Source organism: Argentina silus (assembly GCF_951799395.1).
Source record: "Argentina silus genome assembly, chromosome: 10".
NCBI classification, from domain to species: domain Eukaryota; kingdom Metazoa; phylum Chordata; class Actinopteri; order Argentiniformes; family Argentinidae; genus Argentina; species Argentina silus.
The window spans coordinates 9,923,678-9,943,161 of NC_139664.1; the positions used below are offsets into that span (position 1 = coordinate 9,923,678).

General features: G+C 42.7%; 2 protein-coding genes across 2 annotated transcripts; both read right to left on the minus strand.

The window, feature by feature from the left end:
* Positions 1 to 906: 906 nt before the first annotated feature.
* Positions 907 to 8,136, minus strand: LOC310810431 (peroxisomal carnitine O-octanoyltransferase-like). The gene is made up of 17 exons (XM_083678193.1): positions 8,049 to 8,136; positions 7,826 to 7,951; positions 7,522 to 7,646; positions 7,166 to 7,347; positions 6,882 to 7,006; positions 6,254 to 6,362; positions 5,060 to 5,153; positions 4,804 to 4,929; positions 4,551 to 4,652; positions 4,293 to 4,376; positions 3,903 to 4,010; positions 3,078 to 3,208; positions 2,838 to 2,961; positions 2,587 to 2,665; positions 2,249 to 2,342; positions 2,027 to 2,146; positions 907 to 1,565 (listed from the first exon to the last, which is right to left on the minus strand). Exons 1-17 carry the CDS (start codon positions 8,050 to 8,052, stop codon positions 1,445 to 1,447), a joined length of 1,854 nt encoding a protein of 617 aa, XP_083534319.1. The 5' UTR covers positions 8,053 to 8,136; the 3' UTR covers positions 907 to 1,444.
* A 1,272-nt stretch (positions 8,137 to 9,408) lies between these two features.
* Positions 9,409 to 18,930, minus strand: LOC310810803 (peroxisomal carnitine O-octanoyltransferase-like). The gene is made up of 17 exons (XM_083678654.1): positions 18,848 to 18,930; positions 15,484 to 15,612; positions 15,136 to 15,260; positions 14,848 to 15,029; positions 14,590 to 14,714; positions 14,347 to 14,455; positions 13,738 to 13,831; positions 13,510 to 13,635; positions 13,290 to 13,391; positions 13,014 to 13,097; positions 12,663 to 12,770; positions 12,278 to 12,408; positions 11,765 to 11,888; positions 11,409 to 11,487; positions 11,193 to 11,286; positions 10,981 to 11,100; positions 9,409 to 10,675 (listed from the first exon to the last, which is right to left on the minus strand). Exons 2-17 carry the CDS (start codon positions 15,596 to 15,598, stop codon positions 10,555 to 10,557), a joined length of 1,839 nt encoding a protein of 612 aa, XP_083534780.1. The 5' UTR covers positions 15,599 to 15,612; positions 18,848 to 18,930; the 3' UTR covers positions 9,409 to 10,554.
* Between the last annotated feature and the right edge of the window lie 554 nt (positions 18,931 to 19,484).

Sequence of the window (19,484 nt, forward strand, 5' to 3'; positions counted from 1 at the left end):
TTTTCTGGCCATACAGTAGCCCCAAAGAATAATTAAGAATAAAATCAATTCCCAAATCAGGGCTGGTTGTCAGAGACTATCCACAATTATAGAGGTTGTCAACAAAAAAAGTTGCTGCTAGATACCAGTGTTGGGGGCCTTACACACTACAGGGCCGACCCAAAATATACTGTACAGTGCCGTCATGGATATTTTCCTTTCACATTGTCATAGTTCAGAAACTATGATGGATGCATAACCAGGCCAATCCAGTATGGCTCAGCTCGGTTTGGCTCTGTAGTAAGTTAGGTTTTAGTTATTTATTCACAGAGTATCATCACCTCTGTGCCAAATTAATATTCACACACACACACACACACACACACACACACACAGGCCTGTCATTTACAGTAGATTGTGCACTGGACTACAGCCAGTTGGATGTGATTGTGCTTCTCAGCAATGAGATTCTTTTATTGATTAATATTGTGTATTATGTGTTGTGAATGAGTGAAGAAATGATTTGTTACAACTATTGATTATTTTGAGATTTGGCATTCCAAAATGTTTTTACTGTGTGTGTTCATACCACTGGAAGTGCCTGAGGTATCCTGAAGGACCAAAAAGTACCTGTTTGACAGTTTCACCCACCTGTACAGGTGTGTGTGTGTCTGAACAACACACACCTAAGGGGGTTGTCTCAAGCCCTTATACTGTATACTGCAAATGATTGCACTGAATTACTAACCTCTACTTTGGCATATGCTTTACTTTGTTATGTATGTACTATATTTGTATGTATTAATAAAAAAAAAGCACATATATTAAGAATACTTCATTTGGGAACACACACACACACACGGTTAAATTCATTCCATTTTTCTTGATTAGTTCAATCACACTCAACAACGTTAGGATTCAGTGGAGACAGCTAATTGCGATAAAGCCATGCAATTGTGGATCACTTTTGGATGTACAAGCGGAATGTTAGTGCCAAAATTCAGTAAACAAATCCACAGACTTAATGTGATCCGCAAATGCAGATTCAACAGTTCTAACTCAACAGATTTCTTTTTTTAAAAAGGATGTTTGTCACTGCTTTAGTTTTTATTCACACATCCTGAGGTTTGTTTACACATTTTAGAGCATTTACTCTTTTAATATATTTACAAATCATTTAGCATTTATTCAAATCATTTTTACAAATACAAATCAAGAGATGTTTGTTTGTGGATAGTGAATTACAAATACAAATCAAGAGGTGTTGGTTTGTGGATAGTGAATTCTATTTGTGTTTTTTGTTTACAGATCATAATACACATTTATGAATTGTACTCTATTTATTTACAATTATATTGGGAGTAATATATCTCCATAGTTTTCAAGTATTACTGGCAGTTGGCTAGGAAAACAGGGCTACAATCGGTGTCTCTGGACAGTTGAAAACAGTGTTTGCTAGACTCTGTTACAGCTGGGATGTGGTGGCGAGTTGGAGCATCTCGTGCAGTGATGTACTGATGTTCTGGAACAGAGACTCAGCATCCGTCTCTGGACAGGACTTCCATGCAGTACAGGAAGCCACAATCCTGAAACAGGAAACACCCTAAATGTACCAATACCCTGAACCTGCTTCATGTAGATCTATTAGACCAAAGAACAAAGAGCTTAAACAGCAACTGACTAGCTCGTCAGTTTGATGATTATGGAACTAGTGCAGGGGCTCACAACATTTATTTGAGGCTTCCTAACATTTGTTCCAAAACATGCAGGGCCCTCTCGAAATCAGCAAAAATTGTATGCTGGTTATACAATTATTGTTAACACACCCAAAATAATCTGCACAACGTTTTTGATATTTTATGGAAGTGTTCTTCCATAAGATGCAACTGCTGGTCTGCTTTTTGTTTTGATGGTGTGCATGAAAATAAATACAATTAATGTGTGCATGTATGATGTTTGATGAGTGTGTGTATGATGTTTGATGTGTGTGTATGATGTTTGATGAGTGTGTGTATGACGTCTAATAAGTGTGTGTATGATCGCCTACCTGTCGTCTCTGATGCGGTAGAAAAAGCCATAGCCGTGGTGCACCATGGGAGCCCCAGCTCCCAGAACTGTAGTGTTGCCCGTCGGACTAGAGGACAGTACAAAGTTACCACCCCCGCCACTGCAGAGAGAGAGAGAACATACAAGTGAATAAACACACAAACACACACTGTAACAAACCGCACAAGCATTCACATCAAAAACTCTCTATCAATGGCTATACCTCTTGGTGTAGAGGGGATCAGTGAAGAGATCTGGAATAGGAAGGCCCTCCTCCTTGGCAATCAGGTAGAGGCCCAGGAGATGTCTGTCAAAACCTGAATATCAGACATGCACAATATCATTATCACACATTCAAACACACACAAGTTTTATGTTAAAGAGATGCAACAGGATATTTGTATGATTTCAGCCACTGGTTCTAAAATTTGCACTCATTAGGGGTCACTCTCACGCAAGCCACACGCACACCAGGAGCACAGAATATTTCAACCTTATTGGACAAAGCCATGCTCAGGGAAATAAAACCTCACTCACTCACAGGGTACAACAGAGACTCACCTTTTCCATCCTGGGCCTCTGCAAACAGTTTGTTGTGCTTGTTGAAGGCCAGAAGGAGGGCTTTCCTCTTAGCATCAGCCTGAGAGAATAACAATGTTAAAAGTCAATTGGTGCATCTCAATGTCCTGATGAGGCTTCTTTCCTAGACCATTAGAAATCTTACAGAATTATGGTCACAGCCTAGGTTGGTTTAGCTTCCATTTCAGCCCCTGACCCACACACACACACACACACACACACACACCACTTACACTGACAGCTGGGTTGAGCATGGCCCGGCACCAGTTGTGTGCCTCCTGCGTGCAGGGCCGCATGGTTTCAGTCCTGCCATGGTAGAACCTCCGAGTCATCGCTGTTTCATAACAACTAGCTGACCTGAGAGAGAAAAAAAAAAGAAAGACAAAAAAAGAAAGAGAGAGAGGGAGGAGGGTCTATTTATTTACACTTCAAAAGAGAGTAAGGCCTTGTGTACAGGATGGACAGAGTCTTACCTCCCATGCTGTCTATAGTAGGCTAGTTGCATTGCCAGTTGTACAAAGGTGTCTGGGTGCAGCTTCCTCTGTTTGATGGCTGCTTTTCCAAACGAGGTAAAGGCGTAACAGACCAACTCCATGTCCCGTGCCTGACGAACATGATGTCACACACAGATTAAACATGCAAGGGATTGTGTGAGTTATGTTGTGAGATGTGGGGAGTGAATGTTATGTGTGCTGTGATAGAAATATTATTGATAGAAATGTTTTAAGACAGAATACTGCTGTATGCTTATAACAATGTACTAGGCCTGCCTGCCCTGAGGCGAGCTGTGGAAATTATTGTTGCTGGGCAAAATGGGGGTTGAAGGTTGGGAGCAGACTGTAGGAAACAGTCCTTGAGACACCTGTTATTGACACAGTGGGCTCCAAACCGCCAACATCCCTATCTTTGTCTTTGATTGTTTTCTTTAAGGAGGACGGTTGCTGAGCTGCGTCTCAGAGAGTTCACTGAACTTCAGTTTGGAGTGTCTTTCCGCTTGAAAGTGTAATAAACTTATATTGTGGCTTTAACAAGACCCTTAGCTCTTGAATCTCACATTTACTGAATACTACAGTGGAGAATTTCCATGACAGTGCGATGGCCACTTTCCCAAAGGTGAGGGCAGAACACACTAGCTGCAGGTTGGCTGTCTGACCATCAGGGGGAAGCAGAGGGTGCTCTCTCTCTCTCCATTTATCTACTTGTGACTTTACCAAGCACATATTTGATTACATCACTTGATTCAATGCTAGGCATGGTGTGATGTCAAAAGCGTTGTGTCATGTGTTGTATTGACTCACAGTCTCCAGGTACTGTTGTTTGGCATGTGTGATGTCACTTCTGACTCTGTCGTCAACAGTAAACACCAGCTCCTCAGGATCAGGCAGGGATCTCACTGTCTCAGAGCCCTGTATTCACACAGAAAAATGGAAGTAAAAAGTTAAATGACACACACACACACACACACACACACACAGAATGTATGAAGAAAGGGATAGAAAGAGGCATTAAAGGGACTGTCCTTACAATGTCTTTGTAAACCAATGAGTGGGTATTGGCGAATGTACCTGTCACTGAGTTATTTGAATTCCATGATAACCGCCCCCAAAACCAAAGATGATGGGGCTCTTATGGAGGCGGTTACCACAAAATGCACTTAACATTCCCACACCTATATCAACTTGGCTTACCTTCCATTTGCCATCTGAAGCTTTGATCTGTTGGTCCACGTAGTAACATTGAGTCACCAGCACCATGCCATCATACGGGGCATGCTGCAAAACACACACACACACACACACACACACACACACACACACACACACACACACACACACACAAACACACACACAAACACACAAACACACAAACACATAAACAGCACTATTATAAATGTTTTTACTTTCCTTCTCTCTCTCTCTCTCTCTCATATCACCATACACACTCACATCACAATTGCATCCGAAGGTCCCGTCAGCAAAGGAGATGGAGTTATAGGATTTGTCTCCCCAGCGGATGGTGGGGTCACCTGTGAGGGACTGCTGGGTCACCTGGGTTGAAGATGTCACATACCAGACCCTGAAATCGACCCTAATGCAAACCGTACATAGCCATGTTTAAGCAGTATCTTAATCACTGTCATTTGTGTGTGTGTGTGTGTGTGTGTGTGTGTGTGTGTGAGTGTGTGTGTGTGATGTGTACCAGTGTATAGTTCTCTGGAGTGGCGTAGGGCTTTGAGTCGTCGAGGGAGACCACAAACAAACTGCTCTGGATGGTCTCCAGGATGTTCATGTTGACTGGGTCTATACCTATCAGATGTTCCCTAGTCTGTATAGAGAGAGAGGGAGGGAGAGGGGGAAAGAGGGAGCAAGCAAGCAGGAAAAAAGGGATAATCTCTTAAATGTATTAAAAAGGAGAAGTTTGTGGCTGTGGTAATAGCTCTCTGACACACGCTCACCTTGGCCCAACGCGTCCTCTCCTCTGAGGTGAGGGCAGCGACTCCGTCTCCCTCCGGTTCTCCCTCACAGCACTGTTTCACATAGGTTAGCTGCCTACACACACACACACACACACACACACACACACACACACACACACACACACACACACACACACACACACACACACACACACACACACACACACACACACACACACACACACACACACACACACACACACAGGATAGGCTATTAAACAATCATATACAGTGCCTATAGAAAGTCCACACCCCCTTTCAAAATCCTTTTGTTTCCCCAGAGCCTGGAATTGACAACATAAAATTATGATTTTGTTTCCCCCTGATGTACACAACCTACTGCGACTTTCAAAGTGATAGAAAAATACAAACAACAGAAAAGCAAAACTCTACACCCCCTTGCTGTGGCTCTTAAATGCAAACATTTCTTTAACAAGTTACTCAACAAGTTTAATTGAGTCTATTGAATATATGACCTTGTCTTTGCAGGGTCCCTCATTAGAATAGGAATCAATTACACACTATGTTGATCAGGTTATCACTACAAGCTGAGCGAATGAAGAGGAACAAAAATGCTCAGGAATGCTATCCTGAGGCCTGGGGAGACTTAAAAAATTTACAAAGTTGAATGGTTGAGAGGGAAAAGCACAGTTGATGGGAGCTGCATTATGGATGGGTATGCTTGTCACTAGCATGGACCAGGGTGTTTGTCAGGACCAAGAGGAAAATGGAGAAAGTTGCTGAGTTGGTGGTGACAGCCGAATCAACATCGTGTATTTAATTCCTATTCAAATTCTGTAGTCAGATTTTAACAACTCAGACCTTTGTCTTTGCATATCTACTTACATAAGAGTATATTATTGCATTTCTTTAAAATGTTGTTTTGACTTTTAAAGTGTCCAGTAGGCTGTGTAGATCGGTGGGACAAAATCCTTATTTCATGTGTTTCAATTCTAGGCTCTGGGAAAACAAAAGGTGAACATTTGAAAAGGGGTGTAGACTTATTTATGTTATGAATACTGTTCATACCGTTCAAATAATGAGTGACATTCTTAACAATTTTGGCTTCACTGTCCAAATACATATGGAGGGCACTGTATATGTAGATACTGTACATGCAAATACACACGCAACACCTGTGTGTGTGTGTGTGTGTGTGTGTGTGTGGAGTACCTGAGCAGCTCTGGGGGGTTTAGGATTCGTCCATCACACAGCGTGTCAAATGTGAAGATCCGCCCACGACACATCACCACCACATGGGAGGGGCACGGACCCTCACTTTCTATAGCGCACACACACACACACACACACACACACACACACACACACACACACACACACACACACACACACACAATACAGTGTACTAATACAAAACAGATTAAGTACACAATCACTATATATATATATATACACACAAAATAGCAACCTTGTCCCTAGGCTATTGAGCACAGCAACGAGTCGAGAGAGAGAGAGAGAGAGAGTAAATGGGAAACTAAAACTCTTAGTTTCTCTTTGCATATCCACTTACATAGAGTATATGCCCTCAATAGGAGAACAATATTTGTCAATACATTGTAGCAGACTGATGCAAGTGAATGATTCTGGGGTTTTTGTCTCCCATTGGGAGACCATGCATAACAGCTCTCTGAGCTGAGTTTTCTAACTTCTAAAGGAAATTATGAAATTGGCGCTATATAATTGAGTAATTCCTACATGAAAACAAAGCAGGTGACATAGAGTCCCCACTTTACAGCTAAATAGAGAGAGAGAGAGAGAGAGAGTGAGAGAGAGACCTTACCAGTCTTAAAGTAGTTGAGGATGGTATCCTTGGTTACTCCAGGGACTTTGCAGGTACAGAACAGCATTCTGAACTGGTCCATATCGAAGGGTACACTACCAGCCTTCTGAGTAGCCAACCTCTCACTAACATAGACAGAGAACAGTCAGTATTTGTGTGCCTGAATTGGTCCTCAGGGTGTCCAACTCCTTTATAACACAGACAACAGTGTGTGTTTGTGTGTGTGTGTGTGTGTGTGTGTGTGTGTGTGTGTGTGTGTGTGTGTGTGTGTGTGTGTGTCTTACGTGCGTATCAGGTCCCAGTATTGTAGTGTATGCCACATGCCGATGCTGGTCCTCTGTAACTGTGTTCCCTCTGTAGAGGGCCAGCAGTGCTCTAGGTAGGGCGCTGGACCCGCAAAGTTCACAGTCAGCTGAGAGGGAGCTCGAACTTCCAGATACGCAGCATCCAACCACCACTCCTCCAACTAGGGAATAACACACACGTGTGGGGAAACGGAGACACACAGACAGACACACACACACACACACACACACAATCACTATATATGATACACTGTACCATAACAACACAGAACAAAAAGAAAAACTCCACCTGGAGTACTACTTTACTAATGATCATCTAAGAAATGTTATAGTACCCAATTCCTCCTGGTCCTGGCTCTCTGCAGTAGTTTCTGGTGCAAGTCTCTGCCAATACCCTCTCCAAACCCCTTCACAATGCCAACTGTAGCCTGATACTCCTCTTCTGACGCAAACGGACGAACTGGAAAATACACTCAGTTCAGTGAAAAGCAATAATCACAACACCATCAAATGTCACTGACCAAACAGTGCACGCACGCACAATTCTCTCAGTCACCTCATTCTTGGGTGAGTACAATGTACACACTCGAACAAAATACTTACACCAAAACAATACACACACGTTCAGGGTTCTCTCACCTGCGTCCAGGTACTTAGCAAGGCTCCCCTCTAAGGACGGGACAGGGAGAGGAGGCAGGCTGTTCTGGTACTGAAACGTCCGCTCAGTGGACTCTGACACCTGGTTGGCCATTTCTTTCCTTTCAACTAGAGCACACTAACAATAGCGGGTTCATTAAGACATGTGCAGCAATTTAGAAATAGCAGCCAAAGCAAGATATGAACCAGCAACCATACAGCTTACACATGATGATGGCACTCTAGCTACAGTGTTTGCCACTAATTTTACAGAGTTTACAGTCGTTCATCCGAATAGAGGACTTTCCCGAGTAAACACTCGCACAATCCCGGAAGATGAGAGACTGCGCATGCGGTAATTTTGCGGACGAAGGGGTTATTGATGTGAACGCTTTGATTTGTACTCTTTTGATTTCATGATTTTTACGCTTTGGATTTCATTAGAAATCATGCATTTAAAAAGTTTAAGTATGTGAGTGAAATCTCTTCGTTGAATGTTACCATGACATTGACAGTTGTGTTTATGTCAAAAATAATTAAAGGTACAGAAGACAGGCTACCTTGAATTAAAGGGTCAATCTGGGATTGTACATCTATTATCTATATCTATTTTTACTTTTGAATTACTGATATAAAGCCATTGATTGAAAAAGTGTCTTATCAAAACCCCAAATATAAGCATGCTTTACTGTATAAGTGGGATTGTTTTATGTCCCGAGGGGAGCTTCAGCATCCTTTGATCCTGTTTCACTGAGTGGACCATAGCAGTTACCACTTCTGTGTTCTGTTACCCCTGCTGGGATTGGGTGTTTCTGCTACCTTGACTGGGGATAGATGGTGAGTGGGGTATTTTTGGGCCTGTCCTTTACGATACTGTGCACTGGACTACAGCCAGTGAGATTCTTATATTGATTCATATCAGATGTATTATGTGTTTTGAATAAGTAATAATCATTATTGATTATTTTGAGCGTTGGAGTTCCAAAATGTTTCTATTGTGTGTTCACACCACTGGAAGTGCCTGATGTATCTTGAAGGACAAAGAGTGCCTGTTTGACAGTTTGACGTGCCTGTATAGTGTTGAAAGTCTGGCCCCCAGCTGGACCGGGACTCCTGTATAGGGTCTAATACCGGGAGACAATAAGTGTGTATGTGTTTGTGTGAGTGTGTCTGAACAACACACACCTAAGAGGGTTGTCTCAAGCACATACTGTATATTACTGCAAATCAAGTTATGTTTCTACAATTGCACTGAATTACCTCTGCTTTGGCATATGCATTACCTTTTTAAATAAAACAGTATCTTGTAATAACTCAATCTGATTGGTTGACAGTCATGGTATATTTGCCACATACCTACAGCAAATGCCTCTTAATAGTTCCATTTGAATTATCACTGTGCTCATTGACAATAATAATCACTTCCCTGTCTATGGGGGCATTGGTAACTCAACAAGATTCACTTCCACTTTCACAAAAGAAATCAAAATCAAAATAGTTTTTTACTATGGTTGATACATCAGCATATCAATTGTGGTGGAAGACTTTTTATTTGATCAGAAAACACACACACGGTTAAACGCAATCCATTTTTATTTAATTATAAATAATTCAATTTAACATTTCCAAATCCATCGTAATCAGTAAATGAGAGTATATTTCCTATGCGACAATACCAACCGATATTGTATTTTATCATTGAACTGGCTATTTTTCATTTGGTTGATTGAAGCAAGTGCAATTCTATTGTTACATTTTTGTTGCTACTGTATAACAAATCAAATGAGGTTACATATCACATTTCTCGCTACTGTAGTCATTTTCACACACATTCCAGAGTAGTCGTCCATTACAGACAATTAAAAGGCTTGAGATACTTAAAAATCTAACAAAGAGATAAAGTAAAACCAGTGGTTACTATATGTGGTGTCCCACAGCAGTTTGAGGATGGTGACACATTTTTTTATATAAAGGAATGTTTAACATGACAGACATACTGAGTCAGGGTGTATTGCATAGAGTAGTGGAGAATCATATGATAACTCAGTAAGCTCTATGAGCCTATAACAGAATACTTAGGAAGCTGTTAAATCAAAACTGGTCCAGGGTAAAGAAGTTTCAAGGGTAAAGATTAAAATAAGGCTCTTCTTTCCCTGCAAGGAGGCATATTTGAATTAATATGAAACTTACTTTTGTCTCTTAAAAACCATTAACACTGTTTTATTTAGCAACTGAACCCATGTCTCATGATGACTGTCTGTCATCTCCAGGTGCATGAGGAAGCTATAGATCGAGGTTCAATAAACGCAGCTGTTCATTCTCTCACTTAGTGTAGAGTACATGGGTTAACACTAATACATTTCAACAACATAAAACAAAGAATAATCTAAAGAGCAAAATCATTGCAGGTAAAAATCTATACATTTTCAAAAGAGGGAATCCCCAATCTAGATAATGCTACATAACGAATCACATTCTTTCAGTGCATAATTAACTACCCTCTTCAGCTGTATGCAAAACAAATCATTAAGATTTTAGTTAAATGTTGAAAATCAGAAGCTACATTGTTTCTGTGCCTTTGCATTGATCTGTGCAGAACTCCTACAAGCTGTCAGATAGAGACTGTGTGGGATGTGTATGTTCAAAACACAAGTATTACTGGCAGTTGGCTAGGAAAACAGGGCTACAATCGGTGTCTCTGGACAGTTGAAAACAGTGTTTGCTAGACTCTGTTACAGCTGGGATGTGGTGGCGAGTTGGAGCATCTCGTGCAGTGATGTACTGATGTTCTGGAACAGAGACTCAGCATCCGTCTCTGGACAGGACTTCCATGCAGTACAGGAAGCCACAATCCTGAAACAGGAAACACCCTAAATGTACCAATACCCTGAACCTGCTTCATGTAGATCTATTAGATCAAAGAACAAAGAGCTCAAATAGCAACTGACTAGCTCGTCAGTTTGATGATTATGGAACTAGTGCAGGGGCTCACAACCTTATTTGAGGCCCCCTAACATTTGTTAAAAAAATTCCAGGGCCCCCTGGAATTAATGTGTGTGTATGACATTTGATGAGTGTGTGTATGATGTTTGATGTGTGTGTATGATGTTTGATGAGTGTGTGTATGACGTCTAATAAGTGTGTGTATGATCGCTTACCTGTCGTCTCTGATGCGGTAGAAAAAGCCGTAGCCGTGGTGCACCATGGGAGCCACTGCTCCCAGAACTGTGGTGTAGCCCACCAGACTAGAGGACAGTACAAAGTTACCACCCCCGCCACTGCAGAGAGAGAGAGAGAACACACACAGTAAAAAAACTGCACAAGCAATCACATACTGTATACACCAAAAACTCTCTATCAATGGCTATACCTCTTGGTGTAGATGGGATCAGTGAAGAGATCTGGAATAGGAAGGCCCTCCTCCTTGGCAATCAGGTAGAGGCCCAGGAGATGTCTGTCAAAACCTGAATATCAGACATGCACAATATCATTATCACACATTCAAACACACACGCGAGAGAAAACTTACTGCAGACAAAGCCATGCTTCGGAAAATCAAACCTCACAGGCAACAACAGAGACTCACCTTTTCCATCCTGGGCCTCTGCAAACAGTTTGTTGTGCTTGTTGAAGGCCAGAAGGAGGGCTTTCCTCTTAGCATCAGCCTGAGAGAATAACAATGTTAAAAGTCAATTGGTGCGTCTCAATGTCCTGATGAGGCTTCTTTCCGAGACCATTAGAAATCTTATAGAATTATGTCTGGTCTACTTATTCCATAGGCCACAGTCTTAGTTGGTACACACACACACACACACACACACACACACACACACACACACACACACACACACACACACACACACACACACACACACACACACACACACACACACACACACACACACACACACACACACACACACACACACACACACCACTTACACTGACAGCTGGGTTGAGCATGGCCTGGCACCAGTTTTGTGCCTCCTGCGTGCAGGGCCGCATGGTTTCAGTCCTGCCATGGTAGAAACTCCGAGTCATCGCTGTTTCATAACAACTACCTGACCTGAGAGAGAAAAAAAAAACAAAGACAGAGAAAGAAGAGTCTTTTTGCAATATGTTTTTTAGTGTTTTTCCTTGCAAATGTCACTAAATAACCAAGCTGAATCATTACTTGATGTCCAAACTAAATAACAACTGCATTTCAACCACACAGGCCTTTTGCTACTTTCAAGGTCAGGTAACTAAGACATTGGCTGTATAAAAAAATGAAATTGATTGACAGATTCATTGGTTCAATTACAATTAGTTTGCATTGAACAAGTGAGGGAGAGAGGAGACATATTCTGAATTCCCATTGCAGTGAAAATATGGCGAAATCCTGAAGATGGTGCCTTAAATAATCAATACAAAGGGAGGGGTGCGGCCTTGTGTACAGGATGGACAGAGTCTTACCTCCCATGCTGTCTATAGTAGGCTAGTTGCATTGCCAGTTGTACAAAGGTGTCTGGGTGCAGCTTCCTCTGTTTGATGGCTGCTTTTCCAAACGAGGTAAAGGCGTAACAGACCAACTCCATGTCCCGTGCCTGACGAACATGATGTCACACACAGATTAAACATGCAAGGGATTGTGTGTCATGGCCACTTTCCCAAAGGTGAGGGCAGAACACACTAGCTGCAGGTTGGCTGTCTGACCATCAGGGGGAAGCAGAGGGTGCTCTCTCTCTCTCCATTTATCTACTTGTGACTTTACCAAGCACCTATTTGATTACATCACTTGATTCAATGCTAGGCACGGTGTGATGTCAAAAGCGTTGTGTCGTGTGCTGTATTGACTCACGGTCTCCAGGTACTGTTGTTTGGCATGTGTGATGTCACTTCTGACTCTGTCGTCAACAGTAAACACCAGCTCCTCAGGATCAGGCAGGGATCTCACTGTCTCAGAGCCCTGTATTCACACAGAAAAACGCATGCACACAGTGTGAAGAAACGGATAGAAAGAGTAATTAAAGGGGCACTCCTTAAATTGTGTAGTTGTAAACCAATGAGTGGGTATTGGCAAATGTACCTGCCAATGAGTTATTTGAATTCTGTGGTAACCATCCCTAATACCAAAGATGATGGGGCAGTTATGGGGGTGGTTACCACAAAATCCACTTAACATTCACACACCTATATCAACTTGGCTTACCTTCCATTTGCCATCTGTAGCTTTGAGCTGTTGGTCCACGTAGTAACATTGAGTCACCAGCACCATGGCATCATACGGGGCATGCTGCAACACATGCACGCACGCACACACACACACACACACACACACACACACACACACACAACAGTTATCATCACAACTCACACACACACACACACACACACTGCATCCAAACCACAGCACTCTTACTTTATTGAATGAATTTGTTTTTACTTTCCTTCTCTCTCTCTCTCACGTCGCCACACACACACTCACGTCACAATTGGATCCGAAGGTCCCGTCAGCAAAGGAGATGGAGTTATAGGATTTGTCTCCCCAGCGGATGGTGGGGTCACCTGTGAGGGACTGCTGGGTCACCTGGGTTGAAGATGTCACACAGTCAGATATACCAGACCCTACAATCTAGCCTAATTGAAACTCTACATAGCCATGTTTATGCAGTATATTAATCACTGTGTGTGTGTGTGATGTGTACCGGTGTATAGTTCTCTGGAGTGGCGTAGGGCTTTGAGTCGTCGAGGGAGACCACAAACAGACTGCTCTGGATGGTCTCTAGGATGTTCATGTTGACTGGGTCTATACCTATCAGATGTTCCCTAGTCTGTATAGAGAGAGAGAGAGAGAGAGAGAGAGCAATCCCTTTATTATCTATTAAAAAGGAGAGGTTTGTGGCTGTGGTAATAGCTCTCTGACACACGCTCACCTTGGCCCAACGCGTCCTCTCCTCTGAGGTGAGGGCAGCGACTCCGTCTCCCTCCGGTTCTCCCTCACAGCACTGTTTCACATAGGTTAGCTGCCTACACACACACACACACACACACACACACACACACACACACACACACACACACACACACACACACACACACACACACACACACACACACAGGGTACAATAGCTCAGTTGTGGGAGAGAACATGTTTAAAAGGCTGTTCAATAATAATTTACATTGCATATACTATGAATACTGTTCATAACGCATACTTCACGTAAGTATAATGTCCACTTCACGAGTGACATTCTTGAAAATGTTGGCTTCACTGTCCAAATGGAGGGCACTGTATATGTAGATTCTGTACGTGTGTGTGTGTGTGTGTGTGTGTGTGTGTGTGTGTGTGTAGGCAGCTAACCTATGTGATCTTGGAACCCATAATCTCATCTCTCGATTATGATTCTGGGGACGAAAGAAGTGAAAAGTTCTCAGCAAGTCCACACCCCTCAAAACATTTCGCTGTAGGCTTTACTTGAGTTCCCTGTGATGACCTTATACTAGTGTGTGTGTGTGTGTATGTATGTGTGTGTGTGGAGTACCTGAGCAGCTCTGGGGGGTTTAGGATTCGTCCATCACATAGCGTGTCAAATGTGAAGATCCGCCCACGACACATCACCACCACATGGGAGGGGCAAAGACCCTCACTTTCTATAGCACACACACACACACACACACACACACACACACACACACACACACAAATCAATACTCAAACAAATGAAGTACACAATCGCTGTACATATACAAAGAGAGACAAAACATATGAGAGAGAGAGACCTTACCAGTCTTAAAGTAGTTGAGGATGGTATCCTTGGTTACTCCAGGGACTTTGCAGGTACAGAACAGCATTCTGAACTGGTCCATATCAAAGGGTACACTACCAGCCTTCTGAGTAGCCAACCTCTCACTAACATAGACAGAGAACAGTCAGTATTTGTGTGCCTGAATTGGTCCTCAGGGTGTCCAACTCCTTTTTAACACAGACAACAGTGTGTGTTTGTTTGTGTGTGTGTGTGTGTGTGTGTGTGTGTGTGTCTTACGTGCGTATCAGGTCCCAGTATTGTAGTGTATGCCACATGCCGATGCTGGTCCTCTGTAACTGTGTTCCCTCCGTGGGGGGCCAGCAGTGCTCTAGGTAGGGCGCTGGACCCCCAAAGTTCACAGTCAGCTGAGAGGGAGCTCGAACTTCCAGATACGCAGCATCCAACCACCACTCCTCCAACTAGGGAATAACACACACACACACACAATGAGATAAAACACCACAGAGTAAAAAGAAAAAAAAACATTTATTTACTGTCTTTTTTATCTATTAAATGTATAATTACCCAATTCCTCCTGGTCCTGGCTCTCTGCAGTAGTTTCTGGTGCAAGTCTCTGCCAATACCCTCTCCAAACCCCTTCACAATGCCAACTGTAGCCTGATACTCCTCTTCTGACGCAAACGGACGAACTGGAAAATACACTCAGTTCAGTGAAAAGCAATAGTCACAACACCCACAAACGCCATCTCAGGCAAAGGAAACTGATCTAGTAGGACCCACACTTACACCCACACCCACCCACCCACACACACACTATTCTCTCACTGTCACCTCATTCTTGGGTGAATACAATGTACACACTTGAACAACACCCTCACACCAAAACAATACACACGTTCAGGGTTCTCTCACCTGCGTCCAGGTACTTAGCAAGGCTCCCCTCTAAGGACGGGACAGGGAGAGGAGGCAGGCTGTTCTGGTACTGAAACGTCCGCTCAGTGGAGGACTCTGACACCTGGTTGGCCATTTCTTTCCTTTCAACTAGAGCACAATAACAATAGCGGGTTCATTAAAACATGTGCAGCAATTTAGATGTAGCAGCCAAAGCAAGGGTTGAACTAGCTTGATAGCATCCTCCTCTATACAGTCCTATGGGCAGATAGTTGGAAACTTTGCCATGTACCGAAATAATAATTACCCCACCAAGACAGTTTGTAATAAAATCCTTCTTTCACTGACTTTGATGGTTAGTCAAGACAAGACTAACTCTTATGTGAGAATGCTGTTTATTGACTTAAGCTCAGCATTCAACACCATCATCCCCTCCAAACTGATCTCCAAACTCAGGCAACTGGGCATCAACCCCTCCCTCTGCAACTGGATTCTAGACTTCCTGACCAACAGGCCGCAGTCTGTTAGGCTTCACAACCACACCTCCTCAACCCTCACCCTGAACACCGGCGTTCCACAAGGCTGTGTGCTGAGCCCCCTCCTTTACTCCCTCTTCACCTACGACTGCACACCTGTACATGGCTCAAACACCATTGTTAAGTTTGCAGACGACACAACGGTGATCGGTCTCATCAGCAACAACGATGAGTCGGCCTACAGGGAGGAGGTCCAGCACCTAACAGTGTGGTGCAACGACAATAACCTGGCTCTCAACACCAAGAAGACCAAAGAACTCATTGTGGACTTCAGGAAGTCTAAAGCTGGCGCACACACCCCCATCCTCATCAACGGGACTGAGGTGGAGCGAGTCACCAGCTTCAAGTTTCTGGGTGTCCACATCTCTGAGGACCTCTCCTGGACCCTCAACACCTCCACCCTGATAAAGAAGGCTCACCAGCGTCTCTTCTTCCTCAGATCCTGGTGAACTTCTACCGCTGCACCATCGAGAGTATCCTTACCAACTGTGTCACAGTATGGTATGGCAACTGCTCGGCATCGGACCGGAAAGCACTGCAGAGGGTGGTGAAGACTGCCCAACGCATCACCGGTTCCTCACTCCCCTCCATCGAGGCTGTCCAGGGCAAACGATGCTTGCGTAAGGCACGCAGCATCGTCAAGGACATCTCTCACCCCAACCACAGACTTTTCACCCCACTCCCCTCCGGGAGGCGCTACAGGTCTCTCCGCACCCGAACCAGTAGGTTCAGAGGCAGCTTCTTCCCTGCGGCTGTCACCCTGCTGAACTTGAACACTACACCTACCTGACAACCTACTACCCCCGCAACCCCCACCCCCCCCCCCCCCCGGACAATTGCACTATTGCACTATACTCCCCTCCCCTGCTCTTACTCAATACCACTGCTCTTCTGTACATACCTGTTCATACTGTTCATAATGCACATAATGCACATATCCTATATTTTCTTTAATACTACTGCACATACTGTACATACTTGTTTATACGGCATTCCATATTTATATTTATTCTGCATCTACCTCATGTTACTGTTAATACATATATACTGCTAGACTGCATTACCCATACAGCTCATATGCTGCTACACTGCTCATACTGTAACTATTTATTCTGCTATAATGCTACTGCTACTCACATACTGCTATACTGCACTGCTATATTATACTGCTTATATTATACTATATCATACTGCACTACTACTGATCATATATTGCACTACCTGTAAATACTGTTCATTGCACTTTCTGCTATTTTGCATTTCTGGTTAGACGCTAACTGCATTTCGTTGTCTCTGTACTTGTACTCTGCACAATGACAATAAAGTTGAATCTAATCTAATCTAATCTAATCTAGTCGGGTGGTTGTCAGTTAGTGAGCAAACTTTTACTCTGTCATGCAATTCTGGTGATTCTGGTGAGGTTGTTGTCCTGTCCAATGTCATTACTCATTGAAATATTAGTAATTGGACTACTGGCCAATGTTGTAGTTCCGTTTTATTATTGTATTCGCTCGGTCACCGGCAAAGTTGTTTTATAGTTTACATGCAGCCACTGTAACTGTAATGTTATGGAGCGCCACGAAGTTTCACAACCGATGGACCACGAATATTCCGCGAAAGTTGTGGAAAGTTGTCTACAAATAGGTACTTTGTCAGCATCAGATCGCATGGAAGAGTCTGTGACCAATTAACGATACGACGGGAACCATTTGAGCTACCACTCACACAACCAGCAACACAACACAACGCACAGTGGCTAATAAAACCAACAGTATCCCATTACCCCTGACCGGGTTAACATGTCGTTTCGTCCATGTTGTCAACAGTATTTGGGACTAACGTTGTACTATGGTCTACGTTAGCTACAGCTACAGCTAGTAGTTAACATTACATGGTGTACTATCATAGCATTATGCCATTTCTACACATTACACTTGCTACCTACTTCCTTCAACGAAACGGTGGAATGGGGTTGCATGACAATAAGAAAATTAAATAGCAAAATGAGGCATTGCGATTGGTTTATCCAATTTGATTGAGCATTTTCATTTTGACAGTATCATACTTATCAGAGTATGTATTGTCATTGTATATTAATTTTCTTTTTGTCACAAATCATGCGACGACGAGAAAGAAATGAAATGACAAACATGGGAATTTACCTGTCATTTAAGCATCTGCATTACATTTTTCAATGTGTCATTATTGTACCGAATAGTATGAAAATTAAAAGCCAAATATACCTTTCTTTTAGGCAGGCATTATGCGTACTCAATCTTGAAAATTATAACGCAATACAGAGTTTCGAATTAAATTTTTCATTCAAACACAGTTGGCAAACATGATGTTGATTACTAATTTGCCTTATTTGAATGTAAGATTTCATAATTGCAGGTGCTTCCATACATTCCATACATACATACATACATACAAGTACTACAACCCAAAATTGTATTAACTAGTTTATGTTTATAAGGACTTTTGAGACTCTAATAACGTGTATAGCTTCAGGATGTTGATGATTTTGTTCAGATGATCTTATTGTGTGGTACATTTTTTGTAGCCATCCCTTCAGTTCAGGGCCAGGCGAAAATAACGGTTAGGCTACAGCTCCTGATAAGGCAAACAATCACAATCGCCTCAGACTCTCAGCAACTGTACTGACTGTAACAATGTGATCGACAGTAAAAATGTTGCAAAAAAGTAAAGTGCACTGCCGAGAAGCATGTATTTCCGTCCCTCAAATGTAGGTCAGGTTTACTGCTACGACCGAGGATAGATGGTGCGGATTGTACACATCAAATGATACAAAATCATCGAGCAACAATGTTAACGACTACAGTGTTTACCGATAAGTTGTCTTCAGTTGCTCTGGGGGGAAAGTGTTGCGTTTCTTTGATAGATGGGTTGTGTGTGCTGGTGTAGCTCTCCGTTGTTGTCCGAATGCAGCACTTCTCGTCACCTTTCCCCCAGTAAGCCCTGGCACATTGTCAAAACTAGAATCCCGGAAAATTAGACTGCGCATGCGTTAATTGTGCAATATGCTGAGAGATGCATGGTGCAAAGTGAACGTATACTTTTTTTTTCATTTCATGATTTTTTTTACTTATTGAATTTCATTAGAAATCTTGCATTAAATAAATCTCAGTATGTGAGTGAAATATATTATATGACCGTGTTTTTGTCAAAGTAATTCAAGGTACAAGGATTACCTGGGAACATACAGTATATTAATCATTTATTACGTGATAAGAGCTTGGTGGATGCTTGGTACGGCCCGACTCTCACGTAACCACATTGCAGTTGACGGTTGGGTTAAGGGTAGTCTCAAGTAGCCATACCTCCCAATCACGTTGTTCTCACGCCTTGTTTGGAGGTCTCACACCTCTTTTGAAAATTTAGATTAGCCGTTCTGGTTTGGATTGAACTGAACGGAGTGATGAGAGAATGTGCTCAGAATTTCATTGGATGTTCCATTCAAACTAC

Coding starts and splice junctions, on each gene's coding strand:
- LOC310810431 (XM_083678193.1), bottom strand. Junction 5,154..6,253: donor AACCCCCCAGAGCTGCTCAG/GTACTCCACACA, acceptor GTGTGTGTGTAG/GCAGCTAACCTATGTGAAAC. Junction 4,377..4,550: donor CCTTCGGATGCAATTGTGAT/GTGAGTGTGTAT, acceptor TGTGTTTTGCAG/CATGCCCCGTATGATGGCAT.
- LOC310810803 (XM_083678654.1), bottom strand. CDS start 15,598: ATGGCCAACCAGGTGTCAGAGTCCTCCACTGAGCGGACGTTTCAGTAC. Junction 11,889..12,277: donor TACTATAGACAGCATGGGAG/GTAAGACTCTGT, acceptor TTTCTCTCTCAG/GTCAGGTAGTTGTTATGAAA. Junction 11,101..11,192: donor GATCCCATCTACACCAAGAG/GTATAGCCATTG, acceptor CTCTCTCTGCAG/TGGCGGGGGTGGTAACTTTG.